Source organism: Mustela putorius, unplaced genomic scaffold (genome assembly GCF_011764305.1).
Source record: "Mustela putorius furo isolate JIRA1106 unplaced genomic scaffold, ASM1176430v1.1 tig00003853_pilon_pilon_pilon, whole genome shotgun sequence".
In the NCBI taxonomy this organism is placed as follows: domain Eukaryota; kingdom Metazoa; phylum Chordata; class Mammalia; order Carnivora; family Mustelidae; genus Mustela; species Mustela putorius.
Genome location: NW_025422005.1, coordinates 78,048,920 through 78,063,624, shown reverse-complemented (window position 1 = coordinate 78,063,624; position 14,705 = coordinate 78,048,920). Strand labels below are relative to the sequence as shown.

General features: G+C 40.3%; 1 protein-coding gene across 4 annotated transcripts in view; it reads right to left on the bottom strand.

Annotated features, from left to right (window-relative positions):
• Nucleotides 1–4,881: 4,881 nt before the first annotated feature.
• Nucleotides 4,882–14,705, bottom strand: part of RPAP2 (RNA polymerase II associated protein 2) — an 83,262-nt gene continuing 73,438 nt past the window's right edge. For 2 of the 4 annotated variants that reach the window (XM_045064849.1, XM_045064851.1), the window contains 2 exons: nt 8,407–8,558; nt 4,882–5,319 (listed from right to left, as the gene is read on the bottom strand). In XM_045064849.1, the coding sequence (XP_044920784.1) occupies nt 8,417–8,558 (142 nt within the window). In that variant the 3' untranslated portion in view covers nt 4,882–5,319; nt 8,407–8,416. Of the gene's footprint in view, nt 5,320–7,804; nt 7,989–8,406; nt 8,559–14,705 lie in introns of all 4 variants that reach the window. The other 2 variants (XR_006601820.1, XM_004752597.3) reach the window with 2 other exon arrangements.

Below are 14,705 nucleotides of genomic sequence, written 5' to 3'. Positions count from 1 at the left end.
TTTTTTCTTGTGATGGATTTCCATCCTGTTGTGGTAGGAAAGATGCACAATATGACTTTTATTTTTTATTTTGTTCTTATTGTTGTTGTTGAGACTTATTTTGCGGCCTAACAATATGATCTAGTCTTGAGAACATCCCATATGCACTTGAAAAGAATGTGTATTCTGTTCTTCTAGGATGGCATATTCTGAATATGTCTGTAAAATCTATTTGGTCCAGTGTGTCAAAGTCATTGTTTCCTTATTGATTTGCTGTTTGGATGTTCTGTCCATCAGTGTGAGTGAGGTATTAAAGTCCCTTATTGTTATTATATTGCTATCAATTACTTCGTGTTTGTTATACCTGTTATTTATTTGGGTGCTCCCGTTTTGGGTGCATAAATATGTACAATTATTGTATCCTTTTGTTGGATTATTCCTTTTCTTGGTATATAGTGTCCTTCTTTGTCTCTTGTTACAGTCTTCATTTTAAAGCCTATTTTGTCTGATTTAAGTATTGCTACTCCAGTTTTCTTTTGACATCCATTAGCTTGATAAATATATCTCCATCCCCTTACCTTTAGTATGCAGGTGTCTTTCACTCTGAAACAAGTCTCTTATAGGCAGCAGAAAGATGGATCTTTTTTCTTTTTTCCTTAATCTACTCTATCACCCTATACCTTTTGATTTGGAGTTTTTAGTCACTATGTTCAAAGTAATTATTGGTAAGTAATTATTGCCAATTTGTTGCTTATTTGTTGTTTCTGTAGATTTTCTCTGATCCTTGCTTTCATGGTTTATTGGCTTTCTTCAGTGATATACTTGATTTCCTTTCTTTTTATTCTTTGATATTGGTTACTGTTTTTTTTTTATTTTTTATTTGATAACATTAGGTATCTTCTGCATATAGCAGTTGATGGTCACTTAAGTTCAAACATTCTTTACTCTTTACTTTTCCCCCTACAAATTTCAGTTATATGGTATCATATTTTACATCTTTTTTATGTGTGTATGAATCCCTTGACTGATCCCCCCCCCCAAAGATTTTATTTATTTATTTGACAGAGAGAGACACACCAAGAGAGAGAACACAAGCAGGGGAAGTGGAAGAGGGAGAAAGAAGCAGGGTTCGTGTTAAGCAGGGAGCCCAATGTGGGGCTTGATCCTGGGATCATGACCTGAGCTGAAGGCAGACCCTTACTGACTGAGCCACCCAGTCACCAGCCTTGACAGACTTTTTTTTTTTTTTAAGAGAAATGCTTATTTTTACTGCTTTTACATTTTCCTACATTTCATGCTTTCAACCTAAGGTTTTCCCTTTCCACTCAGAGTCCCCATTAATATTTCTTATAGAGCTGGTTTAGTAGTGGTCATGAACTCCTCTTTTGAGAAGTTTTTATCTCTCCTTATATTCTGAACAACATCCTTGCTAGATAGAATATTTTTGGCTCTAGGTTTTACCCTTTCAGCATCTTGAATATATCCCACTACCCCTTCTGGCCTGAAAAGTTTCTGTTGAAAAAGCTGTAATTTTTTTTTCCTTATTGCTGCTTTTTGCCATTTTAATTACTACGTGTCTGATGTGGAATTCCTTGGGTTGAATTTAGTAGGGTATGGGGGAGATTTCTGTGCCTCCTGGATGTGTAGGGAATTTTTCAGCTATTATTTAAATAAATTTTCTGCCACCCTTTCTCTCTTCTGCAATCCCTATAATGCATTATTACACTAATGGAGTCATTGAATTCTCTAAGCCTATTCTCAATCTGCACAATTTTCTTTCCTTGCTTTTGTTCAGCGTGGTTACTTTCTATTACTGTCTTCAAGTCGTTATTTTTATTTCCTCTGCTTTATCTAGCCTGCTATGTGTTGCATCAAGTGTATTTTAAATTTCATTTATTGTGTTGTTCATCTCTCATTAGTTCCTTTATATCTGTGTTAAGGGTCTCACTGATGTCTTCCATTCTTGTCTAAGGTCTAATGTGTATCTTTATGATCATACTTTAAATTTTTTATCAGGCCTATCACTTATATTTTGCTTTGATCTCATGCTGTGGTTTGTTCCTGTTTTTTCATTTAAGAGCTATTCCTCTGTCTCCTTGTTTTGTCTGACTTCCTGTGTCTGTTTCTTTGTGTTAGGAAAGTCAGCTACTTCTCTTGCTCTTAACTATAATTGCCTCATATAGAAGAGGTCTTTTGGTGCAGTGTTGTTCTCCGGGGCCTGGTGCTTCAGGGAATGTCTCCTATGGGTGTTGTGTGTGCTCTACTGTTGTCTTGCCCTCTTTTTTTTTCCTTCAGTCCAGTTGTCTGCAGAGGCTGTGTTTGCCTATTGTGGGCAGCATTTAGCAAGGTGTGTGGTGGTCTGCTAGTGAAATGATCTGCTCCCAGATCGGAATTTCTGCACAATGTGCCAGTCAGATGTGGTGTTGGCAAGGTTTCCACTAGTCTTTTCGGAGAGGGGGCCCACAGTGACTGGACTAAGGTGACGGTGACTGGGAAGAGTGGATTCACAGAAGTGTAGGGGTGGGGCTTCGTGTAAGCCAAGTTAGGTGATAAATGTTGGTGCTGCAATCATTCCTACAGGCATCTACTATTTATGTGGGGGGCAGTGGGGGATGGAGGGATATCGAACCGGTCAGCTCCTTTGTTTCTGGATGGGTCTTCCTGTGATCCCTCTCTCCAGGCCATGTTCTGAGATGAACAAATCCTTCTTCCCATCTACCCCTGGTGTTTTTCGAACTTCTGGTTCTGTGCTGCATCTGTTCAGATTCTTTAGGCACGGGAACTCTGCTTCCTAATACCCTCCAGGCTCTCCTGGAATTGAGGCCACTGATTTAAAAATTCCAGCCTTTTAAGTCCCACTGGGTTGTAGGAACTCAAGAAATTGGCCTCCTCTCACTTTCAAAGGCAAGTATTATGGGGATTCATCCTCCCCATTTATGGGCTCCCCAGTGTGAAAGTTGGTTTTCTGTCCTTTGTGCTACAGGCTCCCTTCCCACTGGGGATGGCCCTAGTCCACTTTGCTCCCAGACCACATCGTGGCCCTTTCTACCTTCTTCTATGTGGCCTCTTGCCTACCATTTATTTAGTTGTGGGGTTTATCTTGCCAGGCTTCAGGTCATCTTTTGGGTTTATACTGAGGTGTTACCCACTTGTATCCATGGGGCAAGAAGAGCTTAACATCCTCCTACTTGGCCATCTTCCCAGCTGAACCTCTGCTGTACTGATCTTTATGCCTATCAGTATCAGACTGTATTGATTACTATAGCTTTGTAGTAAGTTTTGAGATCAGGAAGTGTTTTTCAGAACTGTCTTGGATATTTTGGAAATCCTTTGTATTTCCCTAGAAATTTTAGGATCAGCTTGAAATATTTCAAAAAAGCCTACTGGAATTTTGAGAGGGATTGTAGCAATGTGGGGAGGACTATTAGCAATGTGGGGAGGACTATCATCTTAACAATCGAAACTTCTAATTCATAAACATGGAATATCTCTACACCTTCTTTAATGTTTCTGTTTCATAATATTCATTATACAACTTTTATTTATTTTTTTAACACTATTCCTTTTCTTTTTAAGATTTTATGTATTTGACAGAGATCACAAGTCAGCAGAGAGGCAGGCAGAGAGAGAGGAGGAAGCAGGCTCCCCACTGAGCAGAGAGCCTAATGCAGGGCTCAATCCCAAGACCCTGAGACTATGACCTGAGCTGAAGGCAGAGGCCTTAACCCCCTGAGCCACCGAGGCACCCCTCATTATACAACTTTTTTTAAAAAGATGTTTATTTTTATTTATTTGAGAGAGAGTATGAGCAGAGGAGTAGCAGAGAGACAGAGAGGGAGAAACAGACTTTCTGCTGAGCAGGGAGCCTGAAATGGGGCCTGATCCCAGAACCCTGGGATCAGGATCCAAGCTGAAAGCAGATGCTTAACCAACTGAGCCACCCAGGCGCCTCTCACTCTTTTTGAAGTTTTACGCTTTTGTTTTTAAGGATTTTTTATTTTAGAGTGAGCACACAAGCAGAAGGCAGGAGAGGGAAGAGAGGGAAAGAGATATTCAAGCAGACTGCACGCTGAGTGCTGAGCCCAACATGGGGCTTGATCTCTCAACCCAGAGACCATGACCTGAGCAGAAACTGAGTCAGACACTTACCTGGACTAAGCCACCCAGATGCCCCCCTCAACCTTAAAATATTTGAGAGAGAGCAGGAGCCAGAGGGACAGATGAAGAGGGACAGCAAATCTCAAGCAGATGCTGTACTCTGTGTGAGCTGACCCATGGCTCATATCTCAAGACACTGAGATCAGAATGGGAGCTGAAATCAAGATTTAGATGCTTAATTGACTATGCCACCCAGGAGCCCCACAAATCTTATACTTCTTTTGTTAAATTTACTAAATACTAAATCCTTTCTGGTGCTATTTTGAATGGAATTTTCTTGCTTTCTGAATTTTTCATTGCTAATATACAAAAACAACTGATTTCTGTCTATTGTAGTCTGTGACTTACTGAACTTGTAGATTCTCATCTATTAAGCTCCCCATTCCACAAGGCTGCTTTCTGGACCCTTTCCATGGTTAGACTTCTAGCAGCTATCACTTCCTCAAGTGTCCAAGAGTGTAGATCTGATTCTTATTTTGTTTCTTGGCCCTCCAGGAAAGCTTCCCAAATTGTCTGAGTCCCCCTCCCCCTTACCTTAACTGCTCTGGAGGCCTTGTAGCTTGCATGATGACAGACATTTTGAAATAGCTGTGTAAACTCTGAAAACAAACTACAGTTTCCTTTTTTTTCAAGTCCAGAAAATTGTGGAATATTCCTGTTTTAGACTTGTAAGATTAACCACATTGTTCAGGACTATTTTATAGCAGTTTCTTTAAAAGAATAATGATTAGACTTTCAAAGGGCTTCATCTTACATTGCATTTATTGAACCTTTTACTGTTTAGAATCTACAGTTTAGATTGTGATGTCAAAACAGGAATGTTCTCAAATGTTTCGCCAACCAATATAATGGCTGGAATCATCCAGGAAAAAAATAAGGCCAATATTTATTGAAGTTTCAACTTACGACTTCATTTTTCATTTTTCAATTAAATAGAAATACTATGTCTTACAGCTAGGGATGCAAGGACTTGGTTATCCTTGTTGGAAAAGTGGTTCTCCTCTATCTAGGGGAAGCCACTGTACAGTTAGGGACTGGGAACCAGGCGGCTGAAATCTAAGGAGGTAAAGGTCTTTCTTGGAACAAAGCTAGTTATCTGTTACCACCAGAACATTACTATGGCTAGAATTCCAGAAATGATGAATAGAAGCTCATCTTCTATTTGGTCTTCATGGATTATACCTGCGAAGCGAAAAAGACAGTTTGAATAAAACATCTAAAATATTTTACTAGCTTTTGGGAACACTGTTGTTGTCTTCCCAGTACACACTGCATTTTTTCCTCATTATGTAGCAATAGTGGTTTATATGGAATAGACCCAACTTACATTCAGCTTGAGGGAAGGCTATGATGGGTCTAGGTCAGTAAGAAAATCCTCTCTTTGGGGCACCTGGGTGGCTCAGTGGGTTAAAGCCTCTGCCTTCAGGTCGGGTCACGATCCCAGGGTCCTGAGATCAAGCCCCGGGTCAGGCTCTCTGCTCAGCAGGGAGCCTGCTTCCTTTCCTCTCTCTCTGCCTGCCTCTCTACCTACATGTGATATCTCTCTGTCAAAAAATAAAATCTAGGGGCGCCTGGGTGGCTCAGTGGTTAAGCCGCTGCCTTTGGCTCAGGTCATGATCCCAGGGTCCTGGGATCGAGCCCCGCATCAGGCTCTCTGCTCAGCAGGGAGCCTGCTTCCTCCTCTCTCTCTCTCTGCCTGCCTCTCTGCCTGCTTGTGATCTCTCTCTGTCAAATAAATAAATAAAATCTTTAAAAAAAAAAAAAAAAAGAAAATCCTCCTCTCTCCCCCGTCCCTAGTCAGAATGATTGGGTTAGTTTATAGCAATCCCATGGGCACATGCACTGGTTCAGGGGTGCCCTCAATTAATGTGAAGTTCAAGACTCTTACCAAGACACTGGAATATACGACATACGAAGCTGGGAACTCCTGAACAATTTTGTCACTTGGCCACCAATGATTATCTCTAGTATTCATGCCATTATGCAGTCCTTTCACCCTGAATGTGGGATGGACCTAGTGATTAATTTCTAACTTGTCATGAAAAAAGTGATGGGATGTCACTTCTGAGATTGGTTACAAAAAGGTGTGGCTTCCATCTTGCTCACTATGAGGGTAAGGCACATGACAAGTATGGGGTACACTATGTAGAGGTCCCTGGATGACAGCCAGTGAGACACTGAGGCCCTGAGGGCACCAGCCTGTGAGCAGGTAAGTCCTGCCAACAATGAAAAGAGTGATCTTAGAAGGGGATCTTCCTCTAGTTGGGCCTTCAGACGACATTGTAGCCTTATCAGATAGCTTCACTGCAGACTCATGAGACTGTGAGCCCGAAGCCCAGAGCTAAACTGCGTCCTGACTCATAGAAAATGTGAGATTTTTTAAAAAAAAGTCTTTGGAGTAAACTGTTAAGCAGCAAAAGATGACTATCATTCAATCATAAGAAAAGCTGGATTTTTAAAATTTGCAACTAAAAATGTTAACAAACTTTTCAGTATTAAATTACTAGTAGCAAGTATTTTAGACATTAGTCTTTATATACAAGTGGACTTATGATTTATAAAAATCATGTAAAGAGAAAAAAAACTGATCTACCTACTCTCAGCTATCTCTTTTTCTCATAGGGAAAATTATGTACGAGGGCTCAATTATTAAGAATCCCTTATAATATTGACAAAGGTTTAGCAAAGGCTTACCTTTGATGATTTACATTGTTTATTTGTGGTAAGTAAAAGGTGATCACAGAGGAAATGTTAAGTCCACTTAAAACATCTACTGGTGTGAAAGTACTTTTGAGGACTTTCAACACCAGTTTACATACAAGTTTTTAAATATGTTAATTAAAATGATTCTTACTTGGTACTATTAAAGCAGATCTGGAAGGACCTCTGGTTAAGGCTTTTTTTTTTTTTTTTTAAGATCAATTTTCTGTATCTGAAGCTCAATAAAACAAACTCCAACTCCACTATATTCTTAGAAGGGCCTCTAAATTGATGGCTACACAGGCCAGTCTAAGCCCATTCCCTAAGCAAAAGCTTTTGTTTTACAAGGTTCTTGGGCGAACAGGGTCATATGAAAAAGTCAGTGAGTACAAATAGAGAGGCAAGGACAGTGCTGACTCCTAACATTCAATTTTTGAGCATGTTCAATAAAGGGATGCTATTCTTTTTTCCCTACCTAGATTCTTCCGTGAAAAATCCTTCTCATATATTTAAAAATGTGCTTGAAGAGTGTTTTGGTTCTGTTTTTACAAAACATGAAGTGATATATATCAAATGTGTTTCTGTAAAGTAGACAGGATTGGAGGCAGAGTAAGAGGTGGGTTCTCCTTTTCTAAATTACCTATGCACTTCTGTATTGTTCAATTTTTATAACAAGTTTGTATAACTTGAAATTGAAAGTTTAAAAAAAGAAAATGTTCCTGGGAGGGTTTCACTTGTAGTTTCAGCTGAATGTCTTCAATCATAACATTAAATCAGTAACTATCTGAGCACCTGAGAGCGCAAAGTGAGAAGTAAGTGGAGGAAAGGGAGAGAGAGGTATGCCGAAGGCAGCCTGAGGAAGGGGACACTCTGGTAGTTGTGGAAGAGGCAAGAAGCTGGGAGATGAGGGGAGGGCTGTGTGCCGGGGAACAGCGTTAGGATTCAACAGTGGGAATTAGACATTCACCTAGTTATCTGCTCAGGAGATGACTGAAGTAGTGAATGGGTTGGGGATCGTTTCCTCAAAGAGGGAATTGGGTGAGGACGTTCTCAGTGGATGGCTGCAGTAGTGAGGTTTCTTCCCTGGAAAGAGCAATTTACTTCAACCAGTCAGACGGCACATGAAGCATGGTCTAGGTTCGAGTGTGAAGCTGGCAGAAGAGAGGGGCAGAGAGTAACAAGAGAGGACACACAGTGATAGGGCAACTGAGGACTAAGGGATAGTAAGTTCTTCTTTAGCAAACTGAGGACATCTTGAGATCTATACTTGGTTTTAAAAATTCTGAATCTGGGCGCCTGGGTGGCTCAGTGGGTTAAGCCGCTGCCTTCGGCTCAGGTCATGATCTCAGGGTCCTGGGATCGAGTCCCGCATAGGGCTCTCTGCTCGGCAGGGAGCCTGCTTCCTTCTCTCTCTCTCTGCCTGCCTCTCAGTGTACTTGTAATTTCTCTCTGTCAAATAAATAAATAAAATCTTTAAAAAAAAAAAAATAAATAAAAATAAAAATTCTGAATCTGAAAAAAGGTTCCAAACAGGCAACAAATGAAAAAACAAAACACAATCCAACTCACCACTCCGTGGTTAACAGCTGGTTTTAAATATGTTGGTTAAGTTTTCAAGGTCTTCATTCTTTAAATGTAATTCTTCAAGCAAAGTCTCTATAAACTGTGTAAACACGACATTCTCCTGAGAATGCTTCTGAATGCCAAGAATTGGGGTCAGTCTGAAAAGACCAAAAATATTAAATGCATATCCACGAAATAAGGAGGACTAAGAGGCTCCTGTGTTTTACACAGCAGAGGGGATTTTTTGTCACAGCAGAGAGATGAAGTCCTTCTGATTTAGCAAAATTCCCAGAGACAGAAGGGTTCAGTAATAAAGGCAGAGGAGAAATCTCAGGAAAAGAATGAAAGATCAAACATATTCTTAAGTTGGAAAGGAACCTAAAAGCCCGAATCTATAACATGTTCTTCATTATGTCAGGAAAAGCTACCAAGTTCTCAGAAATGAAAATGAAGTCTTTCTACTTCGGAAAAAGAAGCTGTGGAAAGAAGCTTAGCGGTGAGAACTACTTTAAAACCAGAGAGAATGTTTATATCACCTGAATTAAAAGAAATACATGATAAGGTTTCATCTAAAAGGTAATCCTGTTTAACATTTTTATTTCTAAAACACTAAATAGGTGAATTACATCTTATAAGGCACTTAATACAATCTTTTTTTTTTTTTTATTTTTTTATTTTTTTATTTTTTTTTTTATTTTTTTTTATTTTTTTTATTTTTTTTTATTTATTCATTGGACAGACAGAGATCACAAGTAGGCAGAGAGAGGAGGAAGCAGGCTCCCCGCTGAGCAGAGAGCCCGATGCGGGACTCGATCCCAGGACCCTGGGATCATGACCTGAGCCGAAGGCAGAGGCTTAACCCACTGAGCCACCCAGGCGCCCCCTTAATACAATCTTTTAAAGAACACTCAGCTTCTTTCCCAAGTCACTTCCAGTAAATACCCTCACAATTGATTGCATATAATATTCTCAAAAGTAATTTTCAATGAAATGACATTATTCAACTTTTTAAAAGTCATGCTTACTAATCAAAGATTAAGACCATTACTTTCCATAGACTGTATATATAACTACATATAATAAGTAGTATAGGTTATGTATAATCTCCAGAGAACATGCTTCACAGAGCCTTTGCAAGTTATATTTCTGGAAAGCTTTTGGGGAGAAAATTCTTTTGTCCTCAAATAATACTTACCACGAAGGTCCTCCAGGCACTTTCTTAACACTGGTCACTGCCACCAGGCACATCAAATATAAATAAAATAAACCTCTGACTCCAGGAATCAGAGTAGAGCAACTCCACGGTAGTAAGTGTGGGAGAGGAGATGTTACTTTTTCAGAAATTGCTTTCTTGCTCAGCCATCTTATATAGAAAGCAGAAGTAAAAGGAAATATTTGTCACATTGTCTAAAGATAGCTGGGACTTGGAGGAGGTGGTAAGTTCTCTATCCCTCAAGGTATCTTAGTAAGAACTGGAGACTAGGTGACTCCAACAGCCCAGTGAAATCCAGAGTTCTACATGGGAAATCCACTGTAGTGTATTGCTTCCCCACCTCTCTTGTATTTCTTTACAGTTGGAGAATGCAATACCAGGTTTTGACATTTTAATGGGCTTTATCTGCAGGTATTCTCCAAAGGTCATTAGGCAACAGGATAACACAAGCTTTCCAATGCCAAGCCCAATCTGGGCACTTGGGCAAACTTAGGCATTTGTGGCCAGCTTTTCCTGAGGCATCTTCCTATAGTGAAGGTGGAACCCAGACGTCAACTCTGGCATTTCTCACACAAATATAGTTGCTCTTTCCCCGCAATAAGACCAAAGTTACTGAGGACTGGATAACTAAAGCTAAAATAAAACCAAGAAGTCAGTGGCACATCCAAAACAATTTCTGACTTTTTTTTTTTTTTTTTTTTAGATTTTATTTATTTACTTGACAGAAATCACAAGTAGGCAGAGGGGCAAGCAGAGAGAGAGGGAAGCAGGCTCCCCTCTGAGCAGAGAGCCCAACCTGGGGCTCGATCCCAGGACCTCGGGACCATGACTCGAGCTGAAGGCAGAGGCTTTAACCCACTGAGCCACACAGGCGCCCGCTGACTTTCAAAGAGACTAGTATTTGGTTCTTTTATGAAAACAAAGTCTCAGTTACCTCTCAAAGTGCCATTAGTAGGTTTTAAAATTTAACCCTCAAGGGGTGCCTGGGTGGCTCAGTGGGTTAAAGCCTCTGCCTTCGGCTCAGGTCATGATCTCAGGGTCTTGAGATCGAGCCCCGTATCGGGCTCTCTGCTCAGCAGGGAGCCTGCTTCCTCCTCTCTCTCTGCCTACTTGTGATCTGTCTCTGCCAAAGAAATAAATAAAATCTTTAAAAAAAAAATTTAATCCTCAAATTATAAGTAAATAGTTATAACTAGATTTCTCAACCTATGTGCCCATATGAGAATAGAAAATGAGAGGATTAAGAAACAGCTTTTAAGAATCATTCTATCAAGTGCCAGGGTTATAAAGTATTTTAAGAACAGTGATACTTCTCTAGCAAACTTATAAGGTTAAAATTTTTCTATTATAGCTTCATTATGTGTTCATAGACACCTAAAGTTTCGTTTATAAAGAAGAAGGAGGCAACACATTGACTTAGACCCTCAGCTCACCTCCTCCACAACACAGTGAATCTACACCTACATGTTGAGCAATTCCCCCTGTAGAACTGAGGACTGACTGAACAGGAATCAAGGGACCATGCAGAGAAAGGTTGGAGAGATGGAGACATAGTTAACAGGAATCCACGCCCCCCCCAATCTTGCCAAGTGCAGTGGGGAAGATAATAAGTACCAAGGGACCAGAAGTACAGCTCAGCCCTTGTGGCACAGAAGAAAAAGATGCACTTTAAAGGGCACCTAAAATATAAAGGAACCAGCTACAGGGCATCTGAAAAATGGCAGGGAGCTGCTCAAACACTCTCCCTGGGTCCCAGGTACTGGCCAGCATCACTGTTTTTATTTTCTGTCTACCCTGACAACAGACAGGAGCAGGGTACAGGAATCCAAGCTGGCTGCTGCTTCAGTGAGCCTCAGTGCCTTAGACCACACTAGCCCCAGCTGCCTTGCTGCACAGGAAAAAAGGCTGTAGATTAAAAGAACAACTGGAGATAATGGAATGAGCCCTAGGGTATCTTCCAAAAGGCCAGGGGGCTGCTTGCACACACTAGTATCTAAGATGCTGGTGAGGGCCATGGTTCCCCTCCTCCCCTTCATAGAAGATAAAAGCAGGGTCTGGGTATCCTAGCCACCTCCCTGGTAAGCCAAGCCCCCTACTCCACCAAAACCAGCTGCCCCTACAGGTGGCCCTCCAACCCATACCTGCTAGAGCTCAAGCGGTCTTCCTAAGGTAGCCCCAGTGCAGTACACAATGAACCACCCCTAGACAGCACCCACTATAGCTCCACCTGTCTTGCCAAGTAACACAGGCCTAATCACCATGTGGCATCCTAGGCCCGTACCTGTTTCACTTCAGCTCTAGATGACTCACCAGTTTACCAACTGTACCGAGTGGCCCAGGGCCTCCCAACCCAAACCTGCTTCAGCAGCAAGTGACCTGCCAGGGTGCCCCAAGTGCGGAGAGCCCTGAGCCCTCCTGGATGGCATCTGTCTTAGCTCCAGCCATCCTGTCAGGGTACTCCCTGCATGGAGTGCCTTGGGATCTCCGGGCCCAACCTACTTCAGCTCCTGCTGTCCCATCAAGGTGCACTCTACACGGAGCACCCTGTAACTCCTAGCCCAGTGCCACTTTGGTTCCAGCTGTTCTGGCATAGTGCCCCCTGCATGCAGTATCCAAGGACCACCTGGTTATGCTTCAGCTCCTTCCACCTTGCCAGGATGCCCCACTTCCACTGCCTGCTGCCCACTTTGGCTCCAGCCATCCCATCAGGATGCTTCATGGCTAGGACACACCAGGATTCCCAGCCTACACCTGTTACGGATTCAGCTAAAGTCACAGGAACAGTCTACATTGTACATATTCCTACACATGGTCATTACCTCAAGTCTAAGAGAAATAGCTGTTCTGTGTAATTTACATAAACACAGAAAATTAAACAAAATGAGATAGAGGAATAGGCTTCAAAAGAAGAAAGCAAAATTTCAGAAAAATAAAGAGAGCCTAGTAATCTACATGATAAAGAACTCAAAGTAATAGTCATAAAGATGCTTACTGGACTTGAGTGGATAAACTCAGAACTTCAACAAAGATAAAAAAGTATAAAGAACCAACCAGTTGAAGAATAAAGTAACTGAAATGAAAAATATACTACAGGGAATCAACAGTAGATGAGAAGATACAGCAGAAAGGATCAGCATTGTAGAAAACAGGGTGATGAAAAGGGTCTAAGCTGAAGTGCAAAATCCTGAAAGGATTTTTAAAAATGAGCATAGGTTAAGAGATCCTTAGGACAACATTGAGTGTATTAACATTCACTTGATAGAGGTCCCAGAAAAAGGAAGAGGGCAGAAAATTTGAAGAAATAATAGCTAAAAATTTCCCTAACTTGGGGAAAGAGACAGACATCTAGGTCCAGGAGGCACAGAGAGGCCCCAACAAGATGAACCCAAGGATATCTACACCGAGCCACTTGATAACTAAAATGTCAGAGTAAAGATAAAGTATCTTAAAAGTAGCAACAGAAAAGCATCTGGTTACGTGTAAGGAAAACCCCATGAAGCTATGAGCTGATTTTTCAGTAGAATTTTTGCAAGCCAGAAGGAAGTGGTAGGATATAGTCAAAGGGCTGAAAGGAAAAACCTATAACCAATAATATTCCAACTAGCAAGGGTATTCAGAATTATAGTCTCCCAGACAAAAGTTAAAGAGTTTACCACCACTAAACCAGCGTTACAAGAAATGTTAAAAAGACTTCTCTAAGCAAAAAAAGATAAGTCATAATTAGGAAATTATGAAAAGAAAAAACCTCATAAGTAAACATAAAGTTAATAGGTCAATCACTGAAGAAGCTAGTATGAATATTAGAAGACAAATGTAATAAAATCAGCAGACATTTCTCTAAAAAAGACATTTAGATGACCAACAGACCTATGAAAAGATGCTCAACATCACTCATCAGGGAAATGCAAATAACCACAATGAGATATCATCTCACACTTGGCAGATGGCTAAAATAAAAAGCTCAAAAAAGTTCTGATGAAGATGTGAAGAAAAAGGATCCCTTGTGTGCTCTTAGTGGGAATGCAAACTGGTGTAGCCACTGTGGAAAACAGTATGGAGGTTCCTCAAAAACTTAAAAATAGAACTACAACTACCCTATGATCCAGTAATTGCACTACTAGTACTTACCCAAAGATTATGAAAACACTAATTTGAAGGGATACATACACCCTTATGTTTACTGCAGCATTATTTACAATAACCAAGATATGGGAGCATCCCAAGTGTCCATCTATAGATGAATGGATAAAGAAAATGTGGTACACACACACAGTAGAATATTACTCACCTGTAAAAATGAAATCCTGCCATTTACATCAACATGGATGGATCTAGAGTTTAGTGCCAAGCAAAATAAGCCAGTCAGAGAAAGACAACTACCATATGATTTCACTCATACATAGTATTTAATAAAGAAAACAAAAGAACAAAGGGGAGGAAAAAAGAGACAGCCCCCCAAAATAGAATCTTAACTGTTAAGAACAAAGAACAAAGGTTACCAGAGGGGACGCAGGTAAAATAGATGAGGGAGATTAAGAGTACATTTACTGTGATGAGCATTGAGTAATGTATGGAATTGCTGAATTGCTATTATTATATACCTGAAACTGATAAAACAATGCATATTAACTATACTGGAATTATAATTTTTTTAAAAACGTAAAATCAATTATATTTAAATTAAGGGACTCAGAAAGTAAAAAAGATGTAAAATATGACATATACATAAAACATGAACAGGAAAAATGCAGTGCTTTCAGAGTGAGTTTGAACTTAAGCAACCATCAAGTTAATACAAATCACTATATAATTAGGATGTTATATATGAACCTCACGGTAACCACAAACCTAAATCCTTTAAAAGATTCACAGAAATTTAAAGGAATCCAAGCCTGAAACTAAAGAAAGCCATCAATCACAAGGGAAGAGATTTAAAAGAATGGACAGAGAAGAACTATAAAAACCACCAGAAAACAATTAACAAAATGGCAGTAAGTCCATACCTATCAACTTTAAATGTATATGTTCTAATGCTCCAATCAAAAGACACAGGGTGACTGATTGGATTAAAAAACCCCATCTATTATGCTGC